This window comes from Barbus barbus, assembly GCF_936440315.1.
Source record: "Barbus barbus genome assembly, chromosome: 46".
NCBI lineage: Eukaryota > Metazoa > Chordata > Actinopteri > Cypriniformes > Cyprinidae > Barbus > Barbus barbus.
Genome location: NC_136724.1, coordinates 15,533,928 through 15,553,165, shown reverse-complemented (window position 1 = coordinate 15,553,165; position 19,238 = coordinate 15,533,928). Strand labels below are relative to the sequence as shown.

At 40.4% G+C, this 19,238-nt stretch overlaps 1 protein-coding gene across 1 annotated transcript in view; it reads left to right on the top strand.

Moving 5' to 3' along the window:
* Nucleotides 1-17,590, top strand: part of LOC306864602 (zinc finger homeobox protein 4-like) — a 70,700-nt gene extending 53,110 nt beyond the window's left edge. Inside the window, exons 5-10 of the mRNA XM_079408715.1 lie at nucleotides 1,764-1,880; nucleotides 6,240-6,373; nucleotides 6,875-7,075; nucleotides 7,426-7,543; nucleotides 7,691-12,916; nucleotides 13,286-17,590. Of these exons, the coding sequence (XP_079264841.1) occupies nucleotides 1,764-1,880; nucleotides 6,240-6,373; nucleotides 6,875-7,075; nucleotides 7,426-7,543; nucleotides 7,691-12,916; nucleotides 13,286-14,781 (7,292 nt within the window). The 3' untranslated portion in view covers nucleotides 14,782-17,590. The remainder of the gene's footprint in view (nucleotides 1-1,763; nucleotides 1,881-6,239; nucleotides 6,374-6,874; nucleotides 7,076-7,425; nucleotides 7,544-7,690; nucleotides 12,917-13,285) is intronic.
* The last annotated feature ends 1,648 nt before the right edge of the window (nucleotides 17,591-19,238 follow it).

Here is a 19,238-nt window from a genome sequence, read left to right as displayed (position 1 = left end):
CACAATGCCACCTTCCCCACAACACTCACCCCCAGTCCTGCCTCGACTGCAAAAGAAAGAAGTGAGGCACAGAGAGCGAGAGTCATACTTCCTGCAGTGAAATGGCTACATTTGAAGTGTAGCTTAGCGGTATGTTAAGTTAAATTGTTTTTACTGGCAGTATTTTTAATGTTATTTTATTTACTTATAATTTTTTAATTACACATCAAGAAAATTGTGGCTAAATAAATATATGTCTAATGCCTGCAGTATTGGGGCTATCAGGTGATTCAAATTGCAATCGAATTCACTGTATGATTAGGTAATTAATTGTGTTTTGTAATTATATTCAATATTTTCTAAAAACAAAATTACATTATATTATATTGTGTCAGACAAAAACATTGAATAGACTACAATAAGTGTAGTTTTCATGTCATCTTTTTGAGGACACGTTTCTGCATAGCCATTTATATATATATATATTTAATAGAATTATTTATAATATTTTATAATTTATAATTATTTACAATATTAGTAGTAGTAGTAGTAGTAGTATATACATTTTTAATCAAAAAATAAAATAAATATATATATATATATATCCTATCCTATCCTAAACACAAACGCTGCAATTTATGCCATTTATTTTTGTAGAAATGCGGCATGTACATCTAAAGATACCCACACACACACACACAGACAGTGCCTTTGTTGCAGGATGTATTAGAGCACACCGTCACCGCATGTGCGCCAAAATAGCAATTTTTGCAGCCGGCTGCCAGCAGTGACAGGAGATATTTCATCCTGTTGTCAGAATATTATTAATAAAACATCAGGACTAGAGTGGAGCACAATTTTTCCTTTCAATCACTCCCAGCATCTGCCATGAAAATTTCATGCTGTATATAATTTCCACTTAATGTATTGCACTTAAAACGTCGGTGCCAGCGCCGTGTGGGGAGTTTTAAAGGGTTAATTATATCATGTATCTGCAGAGTCGCGGCCCCTCTGCTTACCAAACAATGACTTGAGTGATTGTATGCAAATATACCGGTGACCTTTTTGCCTCCCCGTGGTCAATTTATATGGTTATTAAGGTTTTATAAAATGGATGAGCGCAGCACTTTGAACGCCATTTTCCTGCCTCATGTTGTCCTAATTTATTTCATTTCTCGCGGGGTCTTCCGAAATATGTTTATTTCTCCCCCTCGCTCTTGCTTTCTGTCTCTCTCTGTGTCTCTCTCTCTTTCTTTCTTCCCCCGTCGTGTGGCGTGTGATGGAAGCTGCATGGGGTGGAGGGGGAAAGACAGGAGTGGTTATCTGGCATTACTCAGCCTGCTAAAAATTCATTAAAATGTGACATCAGCGCAGTGAGAGACAAATGCTCTCTGGATGAAAGGGAACAGTAGGCCTTTCAGGGATTAGAGGCGCACGGCCTCGACCTATCACCTAACAGCATAAACAGATTAATCCACTGGCAGTGCTGCAAAGATACACAGAATTATTAAACACGGGGGGGGGGTTGAGCCTACAGAAAAATGTCCATGTAATCTGCCCAGTGCTAACAATCTGGAGAGGTGTGTGAAGAACATTCATATTTCAGAGTGTCCCAGATTTAATGAAACCGTACGGAACCCTCTGCACCAGTGTCTTGTGGTATATTTTGTTTATATACACGCACACAAACAAACACACACACACACACACACAGCAGACGATTCAAAAGCAGTCGCCCTAACCTCTAGTGGGTAACCAAGTGCCCTTCCTGTGTTCAATTGTAGAAGAACCAGTTGAAGACAGCGAGGAATCCCCACGAGCCTCCTCATTGGCCGCGGCCGAGGACAAAGACTCGAGCAAGAGGGACGCCATAGAAGGCAACACAACAGAGAAGGACTCCAGTAAGACCTTTAGTTTTGGTCCTTTTTTTTTTTTCCTGGTACCCTCTCTCCGGTGTCGCTTAGTCACTAACACACACTGCTCCTACCTGTTTTGCTCTTCTGTTCCCTTCCAATGGGGCTTTTCCTGCTAATAACAGCTGCATGTGTGGGTTGCATGTGAATGCTATCAGTAGCCACCCGCTGACCCATTTTAATCATAGCCATCTGATGGCAGAGATGTGGATAAAGGCAAAGAATATTCCACAGTGACCACCCAGATTATTTTTTTTAATCAAATCAGTTTGTGCGCTTGTAATTTTTAAGCGCCTTTCATTAATCTTTGCTGTTCTTGCGATTCCTCTGATGACATATTAATATTGTATAAGCATAGGATTAGATAGCGCTCAAGTGTATAGTTTTGTAACCTTTCTTTTTAATTCAAGCAACGCACCACCTATCAGAGCTCATTGTCCTCGAACTACAGATCTGTGTACACGTCTGACTGGTAGCACATTAGCAAGGGCAACAATCCTTACAAAACAGCGTTGTGTTGAGATCAGGAAACAGCCCCTGGAGCTAGCATCTGGCATCACTACCTAAGGCTCTGTTATATTTGATTTGCCAAATAAGAATTCATATGTGCTTTTTTATGTATGAGATGGAAATATATGGTCGAAATGAATATTACATTAGGCGTCTTTTCATGCACACCATACCTAGCTACATAATGTTGGGTTCAATGGAGCAGAGGAAATGCTGAAACAGGACAGAGCTTATTAGTTTATCCAGTCGTTTATCTTTTATCCATATAGCCATGACAGGCTTGTCTGAGGCAGCTCATACTCAATGCATTTACATGACCTATTACATGCGGCGTCATTTAACGCTGCGGTCGAGATGCAGATCCTATAGTTAAACTAGCATTCTTAAACCTTAATGTGAATATATGCATGCTAACGTTTGCATTGCAATGGTTTTTGTTTTTTCAAGGCTGCAGTATTTAAATTGAAATTAGAAAATATCCGTCCCCAAATGGCTGTTGTTGTTTTTTCTAATCCATTACTTTGAGGAGCAGTCAGAATGGGTTGCTCTGTGGAACCCATATGTTAAATGTGTTTTTGGGCCAAAGGAATAAATCCCTAATGTGGGTTTGAATATAAAACACCAGACTCCTGCATATTAAAGATTATACATAGAGATATTCACAATATTCATCTTCACAGGCAGCATCTCTCAAAACAGCCCATTTACTTTGTCATTTTAATCTAGTGTCACTGTGGATTAATTATAATCCAAATTGCATTTTCCATGCAAATGTCTTAATCTGGATCAACTCCAGATTACTTTGTGCTCTGTTTAGATGTAGCATGTCAGTGTGTTGGCTTTAGGGTAAAGGGATAATTCAGCAAACACAAGCAAAGATGAAAATTAGCTGTCATTATTGCTAAGAACATTTTCTGCATACCTGCTGTAAATTAGCAGGGAAATTAAATATTGTTTTCAAATCAGCTCTTTATGAAATTTAAAATAATGCTGCTGAATTAAATAAAATGCAAGACAGATCAAATTCTGCATATTTACCATTAGCATTTGCATGTTTCCAGCTCGAAAATGAGCATTTATTAAATTTCTGTCTTTCTAGATATTTGATTAAAATAAATTAAAAGTATTTGCATATTACATTGAAGCCCTACAGCTATGATTTCTGCTACTGACTTAATCAATTCAGAGAGTCCTGTAGGATTTGCCAAATATGACATCCGTCGGTTTACGCCTCGTCTGAAGTGCGATGGCAAAGCTGATGGACTCAGATGCCTTATTTTTTGCGAGAGAACAGAGAAAGCGGGGCTGCTCTGTGAAAGCCGAGAATTTAGAGTGTGGTATTCAAATGTTATCTGCTGAACTGTAGGTCACACTAATGCGCAACCTCAACCTCTTGTCCTTGTAAATCACTAAAGTTCTCGGAGCGTCCTAGGGTCCTGCTTTATTTATTGCCCTGTCACCTCAGCCAGACTTGCTGGACTGAAGTCCAGTAAATTGAATAGTAAATTTATGACGCCTTTATCAAGCAAGTCCTGTGTAATTGGCGTTTGCAGGGGAAAGAAATTTTGAAATAAAATAGCTTGTCATATACAAGCACAGTACTATTTTGCAGATCTTTCGAAGGGAGGCTGAGCTACTGCTGTTTTTGTGTATATGAAATTTTAGTCATGTTAGATTGCACTTTGAGAAATAAAATGGAGAAAATATATCATTGAAAATTAACAGGACTAAAAATGGCCTCTCTCTTAGTGAAGAACATCAGATAGATGACATTAGCAAGATTTTTGTTGTTTGGTTGAATTATCAGAGGTGTTTAAAGAAGCCTTGCGTAGGATGCATGATTTTCAAAATCCCATTGACAGTTGTAAATAAAGATGGGTGGCCAGTCTGCGGCTCTGGTCCCTGTAATGCAAACAGCTTGACTGTCATAAATCACCGTTTGATTTATCTAATCAAGCAAGGTCCTGCTTCTCAAAGACATTTGTCATTTGGATGAGAGGGGGGGTTGTTGTGTCACAATTATTTTCTCTATTGCTTCATTGCACTGTCTGTAGACAAAGAAAAAGGGCATTCTCATTTAGTGTGAGGTACAGACTACACAAAGAGTCTAGCCATTGAGACTTGACACAGTATAACATGAATATAAAGACTGTTGTGTGTAGATATTTTATATATACACATACATATATGTATATACATAATATATGCCATCTTTAGAATTTTTTAAGAGTTAATTTAGTTGACAACTCCGCAAAGCCTTGTGCACAGCAGAACATGTGTTTGGTAATATTAAATGCTGCAAAGGCATTTCATACTTTTCTTTTCTGAGAGTCTAGTGTGTCCATCTGCAATGCACTTTAAATGTTTATGAAAGCAGAGAGTTGATTAAGAAAATAAATCATATAGATGAATCCTCATGTAGAGCAGATTAGCCCCCAGACCATACATTTACATTCAATATGATGGCAATCAATGGAAGAGACCTCATTGCATTGTGAAATGTATTTGCACCCAGTTGTCCAGGAGTCGTCTCCTCACCCGGGAAATAATTTAGTTGCAGATTGACTGGAAGATGGCGAAAATTGAAAGTTAAAATTAGAAATCCTCGTAATAAACAGAGAGGGGAGAAAAAAGGTCAGATGATGCGGTACAGCAATGAGATTGGGAAGCCTTGCAAATGAGGTTTTCTGTTTGTCATGAAATGCATGTGATTTCCCCCCCCCCGGCCAGGAGAGAAAAAAGATTGCCTAGCTATTTGAGACTGCAGTGCAGACCATACTTTTGATACTCTTGGAAATTTGTATTGTGTCCTTGTGGTTTTTCTCCCTCTTGTGTCACTTTCTTTTGCAAGCTAATATGTCAGGCTCCTTATATGTAAGACCACAATAAAATAAGCAGAATGCCTTGTAATGCCAAGAATTAAAATGCATGAACACGTAGCAGATATTGAAATGTACTTGAAGTAAAAACAGAGCAGAAGAAATATACTTTCTCCTTTTTTTCCAACATCTTTTTCACCATCATTTTCGATGACTGCTTTGCTAAGCTTTGATTCATAAGAGTAATACACACATTTAGCCTAGAGTGACCAGATTAGAGCGAAGAACAGCGAGCAGGGCTTTCTTTGTGCACTGCATATGCAGTGAGAGGATAAATTGCATTGACTGAGGAGGCTGGGACACTGTCTGTATCTGAGGATACAGGGGTAATGAAAGATTTATCACTCTGTGCAGCATACTCTAAATACAACTGGGGGCTGATTTGCTGAATTGAGCTCAGCTGAAATGGAAATAACATGGCAACCCCCTCTAATACAGAGTGTGAGGCATGGATATTCAGGGGGTTGCTGGGAATGGTGATTTGGCTGTCTATATCCCCCAAATGAACTGCATAATGGTACCGTGACCTGCAAAGCAATAACAATGAATTCAAACCTCTATTTATTTGCGAATATCTTGATTTGGTTGCTTTTGTGAATATAGATTTTTTTTTTTTTTTTTTTTGCTGGATCCTCTAGTATTCATGCTGAAAATCAATATACACAATTTGTCTGTGGTGTAATTCAATTTAAATTCTTCTTTAATTTCTGCTTTTTGAAGATTTGTTTTCTTATTAAATATATGATGTCCATTTCATTTGCTACATAATCTCAGTCTCACATAATGTGAGTCGCCTCAATAACCTTTTATCAGATCTACATTCCTAACAATAAGCTTATGTTACCCAAATGTGCAGTCTTATTAAAGTGAGGGTCATTGTTCCTCTGTCAGGAGATTTTCAGCATCAGGAGTCCAGAATAAGCTTGTGACAGAAGATATCCTATCTGTTTATTCACAGGAATTAATACACTGGCTAAGGAAACCCTGGGGACAGCTACAGCAGGGAAGCGGTCGCTTCAGCATGAGAAAGAAAATGACACTCCACACAAGAGGCCCAAATCAGCTGAAGAGAAGACGCTGTCCAATGAGCAGGTTAGTTACTTTGATCTGTTTGCAAAAATGGGACTTAATAACAAGACTGAGACTTGTGTATAAATTAAATTCTTGGATTAGATTATATTCATTCACTTTTTTTAGTTATATAAAAGGCACTGTCTGAGTGGTACAGGACTTACTGAACCATTTCTGAAAGGGCTATATTAAAACAGGCAGTGTGAAGTTGTATTATAAATGTACTTCATGTAATAAGGACCAGGCATAGTCTGAAATGGTTAATGTCAACATCCTTTGTAATTTTCTGATTAGAAATTCCAGACATTCGTGTTAGTTCATTTACTTATTAACTTCATTAGGTTTTTAATTAAGTTACATGAAATGAAAACTAAAGTGAATTGGAGGAAATTCGATTTTATAGACATTTGGAGTCTTTTTTTGTTTGGAATTTGATTTCCTTAAGGCATAATGTTGCAATGTCATTCATATATAGACAGTCGGAGCAGTGCTGCAATGCTATGATGAATTCTGTCTATTCAGGTGCAGCAGTGCCCATACTGTAATTACAGTAACAAGGATGCAAACCGTTTACAGCTGCACATCATGTCCCAGCATTCCATGCAGCCGGTCATCAGCTGCCCCTTGTGTCAGGATGTCCTCAGTAACAAAATTCATTTGCAGCTGCATCTCACCCACCTCCATAGCGTGGCTCCAGACTGTGTGGAGAAGTTAATCATGACAGTATGTGCAGCATTCATTTCCTTTAAATGCAAAAAACAAAAAAAATGCCTAAGCTGACAGCCTTACTAACTAGATCATACTCTGTCAGGACTGGCAGGGAATACCTTGAATAAGCATTTCCCAGGCCTAGCGTATTCTCCAAAGAATATGTTCTAAACTTGAAAGTTCTTCTATAAAATCACAAAAGAGCAGTTTTGAAAAATATCTTTAGAAAGTCCTTATAACTCTACTTGATTTAAAGCTTAAAATTTTGAAATAAATCTGTTATTTTGGTAAATATTTGTGTTTATTGTTTATCTTATGTTCATTGGAATCTGTTAAGGGACTGATGTTTTTTTTTTTTTCTTCAGGTTGCAGGCCCAGATGTTACAGTGCCCAATTCCTTGCTGTCTACATCATTACAAGACAAAGTCCCATCTTTGATGGATTCTTCAACTCTTATCCCTGAGGGATCTGGAAAACCCATGGGTAAGCACATTTGTGCAGCCACAGTTTCATCAGAAATGCATGAATGGCATTTCAGAGGATTCCTTAGAAAAGTCATAGTAATAGTCTTTTATAATGAAATGTTTTTGGAAGACTTCTAAAATCTTTCCTTTTTCTGAATTTCAACAGGAAACAGCTCTAAGGATTTGAAAATCAGCATAGGCCAAGACAAAAGTGAGGTTGAACTTGCCAATGAGGAACTCAAACCACCAAAGGAGGCTGCTGAGGCCCCTGACTGGAAGAAAGCAAGTGGTCAAGACAGGAAGAGCCCAGACTCCCTGCAGGAGCATCTAAGCGATCTGCAGAAACGGCAGCAGCTCTCAGTCTCTGATCGCCACGTCTACAAATACCGCTGCAACCATTGCAGCCTGGCTTTCAAGACTATGCAGAAGCTTGAGATACATTCCCAGTACCATGCCATCCGTGCAGCCACCATGTGCAGTCTGTGCCAGCGCAGCTTCAGGTCATTCCTTGCCCTTCGAAAGCATTTGGAGACTGGTCACCCTGAGCTGACTGAAGCAGAAGTACAGCAACTCAGTGGGAACTTGCCCCTAAATGGAGACATTGCTGAAAGTGAGATGCAGGCTCTGGAAGAGGCACAAGCCTTTGAGCATGAGTTAGACAAAGATGAGGAACTTGACCAAGAAGGGAAGGCCAGTCCAACTGGAAGTGACAGCAGCTCCTGGCTTGATGACATGGGCTCAGAGCCAAAGCGGACCTTGCCTTTTAGGAAAGGTCCAAATTTCACCATGGAAAAGTTTTTAGACCCCTCACGTCCATACAAATGCACAGTATGCAAGGAGTCATTCACCCAAAAGAACATTCTCCTTGTTCACTACAATTCTGTCTCACATTTGCATAAGCTAAAGAAAGTAATCCAAGAGGCCTCAAGCCCAGTTCCCCAGGAGACCAGCAACAATGTTGACAACAAACCATACAAATGCAATATATGTAACGTTGCTTATAGCCAAAGCTCAACCCTGGAGATTCACATGAGGTCTGTACTTCATCAGACAAAAGCACGAACCGCCAAAATGGAGAGTAGTACTAGTACTGGGGGTGGTAGCAGCGGAAGTACTACATCTAAAAGCCCTGTTCCACTCAATCAGGGAAATGCAGATTCTGCAAATGCACCAGTACTCTCTAACAAAGAAAACACTGTAGATGCCAAAGAAGTTACCATGAAACAAACTACTGATCACATGCATGTGCAACCTACCCACCCACCAACCCAGTCATCAGCACAGCTTCAGATGCAACTTCAGCACGAGCTCCAGCAGCAAGCTGCATTCTTTCAGCCACAGTTTCTGAATCCAGCTTTCTTCCCACACTTCCCAATGACACCAGAGGCCCTACTGCAATTTCAGCAGCCCCAGTTCCTCTTCCCATTCTACATCCCTGGTGCTGAATTTAACATCAGCCCTGAGCTTGCATTGCATTCAGCTGTATTTGGGATGCCTGGTATGACTGGATCATTCCTGGAAGATCTGAAGCAGCAGATGCAGCAACAACATCAGCTGGGCCAACATCAACAGCTTCAACTTTCTCAGCAGCAAGCTCAGCAGCAGGCCTCCCAGTCTCAAATGCAGCAGCAGAAAACACAGCAGCAGAGTCACAAGCTGAAAACTGAGTCCAACCACATTGTTCTGTCTGAGATTCAAATGTCCAGAGATGCTGAAGAGCACCTAGAAAAGCAGGAGAGCAAAGCAAATCAGGATATAGCTAATGATATCGACAGTGCAAAAGACACTAAAGATTCAAGGAAGCCTAAATTTTCAGAACCTCTAATTCCTCCACCACGCATCATCTCAGGAGCTAGAGGTAATGCTGCTAAAGCACTACTTGAGAACTTTGGCTTTGAATTGGTTATTCAGTACAATGAGAATAGACAGAAAACCCAGAAAAAGAATAGAGAGGAAGAGTTGACTGACAAACTGGAGTGTGGGCTGTGTGGAAAGTTCTTCTCCAACATGCTTATTCTCAAAAGTCATCAGGAACATGTGCATGGGCAGTTCTTTCCATATGTGAAGCTGGAAAAGTTTGCACAGCAGTACAGGGAGGCATATGACAAGTTGTATCCCATAAACCCAGCATCTCCAGAAACACCCCCACCACCTCCACCCCCACCCCCACCTCCTCCTCCGGCCCCAGTGACTGCCCCTACGTCTGTTGGAAAATCGCAGACACCATCTCCTGCACCTCTACAAACTCCTCAGCAAGTGCCACCACCGCCTCCTCCACCACCACCACCACCGCCTCCACCACCCACTGCTCCTCCTCAAGTGCAGCTCCCTGTTTCTCTTGACCTGCCAATTTTCCCACCACTGATGATGCAATCAGTGCAGCACCCTGGGCTACCCCCACAGCTTGCGCTGCAGCTTCCAACAATGGACTCTTTATCTTCTGACCTCACACAGTTATGTCAACAACAACTGGGACTGGATCCAAACTTCCTGCGGCAGTCTCAGTTCAAGCGTCCTCGCACCAGAATCACAGACGATCAGCTAAAAATCCTCCGTGCTCATTTTGACATCAATAACTCTCCCAACGAAGAACAGATTCAAGAAATGGCAGAAAAATCTGGCCTTCCACAGAAAGTCATAAAACACTGGTTCCGCAATACACTCTTCAAAGAACGTCAAAGAAGCAAAGATTCCCCTTACAATTTCAACATTCCACCCATGACCACACTGGAAGATATCAGACTTGAATCCCAAATGAACATGCTAGAGTACTACAGAACTGATGCTACGACAAACAAAAGGTCATCAAGAACACGTTTCACAGATTATCAACTGCGAGTACTCCAAGATTTCTTTGATACCAATGCTTACCCCAAGGATGATGAAATTGAGCAGCTCTCAACGGTACTCAACCTGCCAACGCGAGTGATTGTGGTGTGGTTCCAAAATGCCCGTCAGAAGGCCCGCAAGAGCTATGAGAACCAAACAGATACAAAAGACAGCGAAAAGAAAGAACTGACAAATGAACGATATATTAGGACCAACAACATGCAGTACCAATGTAAGAAATGCAGTGTCATTTTTCCCCGAATTTTTGACCTCATTACTCACCAGAAGAAGCAGTGCTACAAAGATGAGGATGATGAAGCTGGAGATGAAAACCACTCAGAGGAATTCACAGAGAACAATGAGCAAAATTCAGTAAAGCCAATAGAGTCAGCAAAAAACCCTTTTGTAACAGCAAGCAGCTCTGGCTCCAGCTCTCCCTTAATGCCTTCACCTCGACCTGATGTAGGGAAAACCTCACCCAAACCTGAGCTCCTCCATGAAAAAACTAAATTTGGAGAAAATGCCCCTTTACAAACCCCCAGGAACCCAAATGAGTTAAAATCATCCAAGGCTTCAACCCCACAGCCTCCACCACAAAAAGTACCTCAACCACAAATGTCAAGACCCCATTCCCAGCCCCAGTCTACGACTGTCCCATCAAGTCCTCTTTCAATTGCACTGTCCTCTCTTAACAGTAGCCTACCACCTCAAATGTTACAGTACCACTGCGATCAGTGCAAAATTGCTTTCCCAACAGTAGAGCTGTGGCAGGAGCACCAGCACATGCATTTTCTGGCTGCCCAGAACCAATTCCTACACTCACAGTTTTTAGAAAGGCCACTGGATATGCCCTATATGATCTTTGATCCAAATAACCCTCTTATGACTGGGCAACTCCTGTCTGGAGCCCTATCCCAGATGCCAACTCCAAGCAACTCTGGACCTGCTGTGAACTGTACCTCTGTGAAACGTAAATTAGATGAAAAAGAGGATGGATCTCATGAAAAAGATGGTGCTAACAGTGCAGAAGATCAGCACAGAGATAAACGTCTTAGGACTACCATTACTCCAGAGCAACTTGAGATCCTGTATGATAAATACTTACTTGATTCAAACCCAACAAGAAAGATGTTAGATCATATTGCTCGTGAAGTTGGCCTGAAGAAAAGAGTTGTCCAAGTATGGTTTCAGAACACCCGAGCCAGAGAGAGGAAAGGACAATTTAGAACAGTCGGGCCCTCTCAAACTCACAAAAAGTGTCCCTTCTGCAGGGCACTGTTCAAGGCCAAATCAGCTCTTGATAGCCACATTCGCTCAAGACACTGGCATGAGGCAAAACAGGCAGGCTTTAGTTTGCCCCCAAGTCCAATGATGCCTCAAGATGAAGGAGGTCAAAGTCCCAATAAGTATAATTTTGCTGACTTCCTACAGATGCACACAAAGACTGAGATGAATGACAGTGAGCTTCCAACTGCATCATCCACTCCAGTTAAACCTTCCGAGATGCCACTAAAAAATGTATTGAGCTTATCATTCGTAAAAGCAGAACATAGTGATGAACTTGAGGGGCTCAACATGAGCTCTGCAGAGGCCTCTTTTGATGGCAACAAAATTGACTATGATGAGACCTCCTCAATTAACACAGCTGTGAGTGATGCTACAACTGGAGATGAGACCAATAATGAAGTTGAGAATTTCACAATAAATGGAAGTGAAAAAATGTTTGAGAACAAAATGAACCAAGCACAAATCTCTGACATAAATGAGGACAGAACCCCTTTCAACATGGTTAGCCCAGCATTAAGTTTATCTGGCAAAGACAGTGACTACTTCTATTTCAGAGATGATGAATTAGATGATAATGCAGACAAGAGCGAGACTTCAAGTTTGGCTGATCCAAGTTCACCCAGTCCATTTGGAGGTACTAATCCCTTCAAGTCTGCAAAAGCTGGTGGAGAGAGACTAGGCCACAAACGTTTTAGAACCCAAATGAGCAACCTACAGCTTAAAGTCCTAAAGGCCTGCTTCAGTGACTACCGCACACCTACTATGCAAGAGTGTGAAATGCTGGGCAATGAAATAGGACTTCCAAAACGTGTTGTGCAAGTCTGGTTCCAAAATGCCCGTGCAAAAGAAAAGAAGTTCAAAATAAACATTGGAAAGCCATTCATGATAAGCCAGGGCTCCCCAGATGGGCCGAGGCCTCAATGTACATTATGTGGCGTGAAGTATACAGCCAGACTTTCGATTCGTGATCATATCTTCTCAAAGCAGCACATTGCAAAAGTGCAGGAAACCCTGGGCAACCAGGTTGATCGAGAAAAAGACTATCTTACACCTACCACTGTCCGCCAGCTTATGGCTCAACAAGAACTTGACCGTTTGAAGAAGGTAACCGATGTACTCAACTTGCCAGCCCAGCAGCAACCTTCCGTGGACAATAATGCACTTCATGGCCTTAGCCTGCCAACTGCCTACCCAGGAATATCTGGTCTCCCACCAGTGCTTCTTCCTGGAGTCAATGGGCCATCCTCCCTTCCAGGTTTTCCACCAAATACACCTGGTGAGTTAGTATGACAAACACAGTGCAGTAGCTTAATGAACAGTTACTAAATACTACTGCCCCATTTGCTTCCTTTGAAGGACTGTTTCATAACATTCACTGTTTCATAAAGACTTTTAATGCATGCATTCACTGTAACAATGTGGAACACTTTGAGTTTGACTGTGACCCCTTGAGTTCAGTTGATTTCATGCCTGTGCTTGCTTTCATGGTTTCATCTTTCTTGTTTTTGTTGTATCCTTCTTTTGATAAATGCTTGTAACAATTTGGACCCATAAGAGAGGGATAGCCCCAAAATAATGTCTTGCAAAGTTGAGAAGTGATTTTGCAGTCAAATATTTCAATATTATCTATACCACTGTATTTCAGCTTTAGCGTCTCCTGGTGCTGGCATGCTTGGGTTCCCTACTCCAGCCACCCCTTCTCCTGCCATGTCTCTCAGCAGTACCCCAACCAAGACTCTTCTTCAGACACCTCCTCCTCCTCCTCCTCCTCCTCCTCCTCAACCCGCCGCACTTCCTCTTCCTCCCACTCCTTTGGCAGCAAATCAGACTGAGCAGCACATAAAAGAATCTGAGAAAGACAAGAAGTTAGAGAAGCCCAAGGTGAAAGAAAGAGAAGCCGACACTGCCCGTACCGAGACCCCAATTGTGAAGAAAAGGGAAAAGCCCTCGCCGCCACTTTCAATGCTAGGAAAATTGGGAAGTGAGGCACAGATGGACCCAGCACAACTGCAAGCACTTCAGAATGCCATTGCTGGTGACCCAGGTTCCTTCCTAGGGGGACAGTTCTTGCCTTATTTCATCCCTGGCTTTGCATCTTGCTTCTCACCCCAACTTCCTGGGGGAGTGCAGGGGGGATACTTCCCTCCTCTGTGTGGAATGGAGAACCTGTTCCCCTACGGCCCTGCAATGCCGCAGGCTATTGCTGGGCTTTCTCCAACTGCCCTGCTGCAGCAGTACCAACAGTACCAGCAGTCCCTCCAGGATTCCTTACAGAAGCAGCATCAGCAGCAGCAGAAGCAAAGTGAACCGCAGCAGAAAGCACCCCCTATGAAGTCAACAAGTGCACAGAGCAACTCTCTCAAACCAAAAGAGGCTATTGAAACTAAGGATGATAAAGGCTCTTCAACTGAAAGCACAAATGAAGAACCCCAAACGAATACCAAAAGTTCAGGCTTTCCAGATGCATTTATCGTTCCGTCCATCAAACACGAGTTTATATGCAGAAAGTGCCAGATGATTTTTGCTGATGAAGACTCAGCAGCTCGCCACCAGAAGTCCTTCTGTTACTTTGGTCACCCGTTTATCGATCCGCAAGAGACAGTGCTTCGCAAGGCCGTGAGCAAGTACAATTGCATAGCCTGCAATGTATCCGTCAGCGGGAACGAAGCACTTGGCCAACACCTTCAGTCGAGCTTGCACAAAGAGAAAACAATCAAACAAGCAATGAGAAATGCCAAAGAGCATGCTAGATTATTACCTCACTCAGTCTGCTCCCCTTGTCCTAACACCACATCTACCTCGCAGTCTGCAGCTTCTTCTAATAACACCTTGCCTCATCTCTCTCACTTGTCCATGAAGTCCTGGCCAAATATTCTTTTCCAGGCCTCAGCCAGGAAAGCTGCTTCCTGCCCATCTGCTTCTCCTCCTCCCCTTTCCTTGCCTTCAACGGTTACCTCAACTTCGTGCAGCACCTCAGGGGTTCAAACCTCACTACCCACCGAAAGTTGTTCAGACGAGTCTGACAGTGAGTTAAGCCAGAAGCTGGATGACTTAGATAACGCGTTGGAAGTCAAGGCTAAGGCGGCATCCGGCCTAGATGGCAATTTCAGTAGTATCAGAATGGATATGTTCAGTGTGTAGGTGTGAAAAACGGATCCCTTGCTTAAACGAAAAAAGACTTTTAACTGCAGTTCCAAAGTTTCTCTAACCCAAAAAATTACAGTACCAAAAGATTGACTCAGGATTGTTTTTCCCATATTGATATGCTGGCAAGAAAATGATTGATTTTTGTTATGGACAGAACTGTTGCAGATGCTTGACTGAGCTTATATTGTATACAAAAAAAATAAAAACATGGAATAGGAAAACTCTCACAAGTTCTTTTGGAGCTTGATTCAAGCCAAAAATTCTCACGATAGCAAATTGCACCTCAGCTGGATTGATTTCCAAATGCTAGCATGTACTGTATGGGATAATGATCCAGAACTTTCAAAGAGAATTTCTCTTAGTTTAGTTAGGTGTAATTCAGTAGCTTTAAATTCTCAGGTCAGAACATAACATTTCTCATTTGTTGAAACAGCAACGAAGCCTGCTTATAAATGGCTTTTACCAAAACATGTCAAGCTTTATTGGAGGCATTTCCTTGATGTGTGTAGTGTACCAAGAGACAATATACTGTAACTGTTACAGGACAACGCGCATATCCTTTTAGTTTGCCCTACGAGAGAGTATGCTTTTACCACTGAGGGAATTTAGAATGGTGAATTCATGTGTATGCCCCTGTGTTTGCCAGTTTGTATTGCCACAAGCTGTATTTATATACAACACCCTTTTTTCTTGTAGAATATACTAATAATCTGTGCCAACTCTTACCTTCTTTCTTTTACCTCTCATCACACCCTTTTCTGAAGAGGTAATAATTCTAGTTTTGATAGACTCTTGAACATTATGTGAATAGGACATTTTTTCATTTGTGAATTGCTATACTGTTACGGTACTTGCTTGTGTCTGGACTATAGTGCACTTATTTGATTTCAGTTTTTTTTTTCTTTCTTTTAATTATTATTATTTGAGGTAGGCCATGTCTTAATTTAATAGATATCAGTTTTCAGTGTTTGTTTGTTTGTTCATTTGTTTGAATTATTATTTGTGTGTAGTTCAGCAGCAGATTGGTCCACATTTGTTAGACGTTTCACACCTAACAATCCAGAGACATTTAACAATTGGTGCATCCATGAAAGTAGTACTGTATACTTGAAAAAGTGCAAGTTGGACAAAATATGTTGAAAAATGATACGAACATTTGCTTCTTTTAAACAAGAAAGCTGCTTTTTAAAAGGGGACAAAGCATTTGTTTTATAAAATGATTTATTTGATTTTTTTCTCTCCTGTACTTCTGTAGGACTGAACACAGTGTTACCCCTATACACTGCCATATAGTGGATAGGCTGTTTCTTCCATTCTTCTGGGCACTTCTGTTAATGTCATGAAAGACCATTTTCCATCATATTTAGTGATACTTGGATTACAAAGTATTATCTTATGACGTTATGCTGCTACTGTGTAATGTTTTTGTTTTAATTTTGTTTTTGTTTTTCTAAATTGCTTGCCATACATTTTCAGCTTCCTACTAGACAGAATACTGATTCATTGCTTTACTGTTTATTTCATTTTCTTTCCTTTTTGGCTGTGTAACTTAAAGAATGTGAACGCTGTCAAGGGTGTTTAATTTTTACGAATCACTTTCTGGTTTGATACAGTTGGACAATGTGATTCATTCCAAAGTAACAGAAGGCTTAATGTATGAAAGTAAAAGGCTCGTGAACAAAGAAAGCTAAGCTGTTGTACATATTCGTAGTTGGCTGTGCATGGTACAAATTTATTAATATGAAGAAATGCAAAAATGTATTGCTTTTGGTATTCCTATTCTGAGATGAACAAGTAGCATGTAATGCAACTGTTTGACAGGTTAAATCAAATCATGCTTAAAAATTGTTTCAAACGATGAAATTAAGTAACATTGCATTTTACTTTATATTGCTGTACAGGTGTTTTTTCTGTTTAAGGTAAAATGTCACCGTTTTTAATTCTCTTTTTTGTGGACTTTTTAATGTTCTTATTTGGATTTTTAATATTTTAACGCTTATTTTAATCCTGAAGACACTTTTTGATTGTGTTTCACAAGAGACATCTTTGCCTCCTAAGGTGCAATCCTGCCTCTGTCCAAAACATGAGCGACTGTCCTGATTCCAAAGGCTTTTAGAACTCGGCTTTGGCCTTTCCCTGAATGTGGAACAGCATTTAGAGACTGAGCTGTCAGCTAGCACCGTGCGCTAAGGTGTTAGCCTGGACCAGAATGCTTCCCACACAAAGGACTGGTAAAGCAAAAAAAAAAAAAAAAAACAAACAAAAACAAAAACAAAAAAAAAACAAAGGATGGTCCAATAATGTAATTGTACATAAATGTTGCAACTGCACAGCAGCCAAAAAACCTTTCTACGGATGGATAGTGTCAAGCATAGGAGGACAACCTTCTAAAGGTTGATATTAGGATTGTTCTTCTGGATATCAAAGGGATGATCAAGGCGTAATCATATTCTACACAATACGTACTTTCAACGCCTGGGTAACATAGGAAATGCACCCCAAGGTTTTAATAAAAAAAGATGCCCCTATGGCGAAAACTTTAAATAAACTAAACCAAAAATGTTATTGATGTTTTATATATAGAGAGTAGTCTCATTAGTTTTTGTTACTGTAATGTTTGAGGTCTCAGCTGTACCGTATTACGGTAATAACATGGTTTTGAAACTTTTTTTATTTTGTCACAGACCTGTTGTCATAGTTGAAATGACGTTTATTGTAGATGGTATTTGAACAACTTCTTCTGGAAATAGTTCATCAAGTATGTTTGTTGCTCATTGTTGTGATACATTAAAAACTGTATCTGCAAACCACTTCAGCGCCTGGCATCACTGTCTATGTTTCTTTATGCTTTCATGTGCTTTGCGCAATTTAGCCATCAATACTATTGAATAACATCACAAGGGAAAGACACAAATTGGAGGAGCCCATCCTTACCCTGAGCTCATGCTGCCAATGAGCTAGAGAAGAGGTCACATTATCCCTAAATCCACACTGAGAACATTTTTAATTTCACATGGTATGCCTTTACATGTTATTTGGTTGTAATCTGGTTTTATCCAGATGCAATGGATTATCTGTAGAAGTGTCAATCTCAAGAGCCTTTCTGCAGGTATTTGTCTAAGCTTCTCCCCTGGAAGAGATAATGGATTATTCATCAATCTACCAAGCAGATAACTGCTATTCGGCAGAGAAAAAAGGACTTTGTGTCTAATCGCTAGTCATTTTTAAAACTTGCGCACACAAAAGGCTGTATATAATTGTAGTAAATCGCTTGCTTTTAAAACAAGCCAGACGCAACTCAGTAAGGTCCATCACATCCCATCCAGCAGTTCCTCTTCATGGTCCAACTGCGGCTAACTATTCCCATTCCCGTTAGAAAATAATTCTCTGAGGTATTTATCCTAGTTTGGCCATCTTTGATCAGCTGAAAAGCTTTACTCAGCACATCCAAATTGCTTTTTGCATATTTGGTCATACATCTTTTATTCTAACAGATGTTTCCCACAAATCTGTTTTGCAGCCACTTGGATGTCATTCCTGTTATTTTTCCTGTATCTTGAGGGTCACACTATTCTGTGATTGGATAGGGTTTGACCTTTGGAAGAACAATAGCAGAAGACATTTCATTTCTGCCCTCTCCCCACACCTTCTCTCTATCTTTCCACAGTTGTTTGCTGACATTTAAGACTCAGGGACCGATCCCAGTAGCTCTGTACGTATCTTATGCCATGTGATCTTGGTGAATTGTTCTATTGTTTTGCTGTGGAGTGAGAGAGGACTGATGTTAATCCACAGATTTGCACTAAAGAGTCCATCTGCCCTTGATATTTGGCACACACAATTGTCACTAAAATTCTGTATTTTTATATATTTGAAGATGATCGAAATGACTTCAAATACTTGGGAATTGATTATTGTATCAAGTAAATCTGTCCATAAGGGATGCTTGTCATTTAATGGCAGTACTTATACAGTCAAAGAGATGCAGCTGATGTGTCGTATGCTAATGTTTATTGACACATTTATGGTTGATATTTTCTCAAGCCATTTGTTGGATCTGGGGACAGTAAACTGAATAAAAAGTGATTGGATCTTTGTCTCTCTTGCCACTGAAATCCCGAGTGTAGAATACTAATTCCTGTATTTGGTCCTTGAACTTAGGTCTTTCATTTTAAACAGATCCAATTATAATTAAATTCTACACATGGGAATATATCATTCCTGCACGATCCCTAATTAACTGTGACAAATATTATATTATCCCAAACAAATATGCATCAGTCCATGAATATATATATATATATATATATATTCCTATTTTATCCACTATTGATTTTGTTGCTTTTTTCCCCTTATATATTTCTATTTTATGTCCTTTAATCTTTCCTCTTTTTTTAATCTCCACCTCTCACCGGTGATCACAAGAGCTATTTTAGTTTGTTCTTTGATTC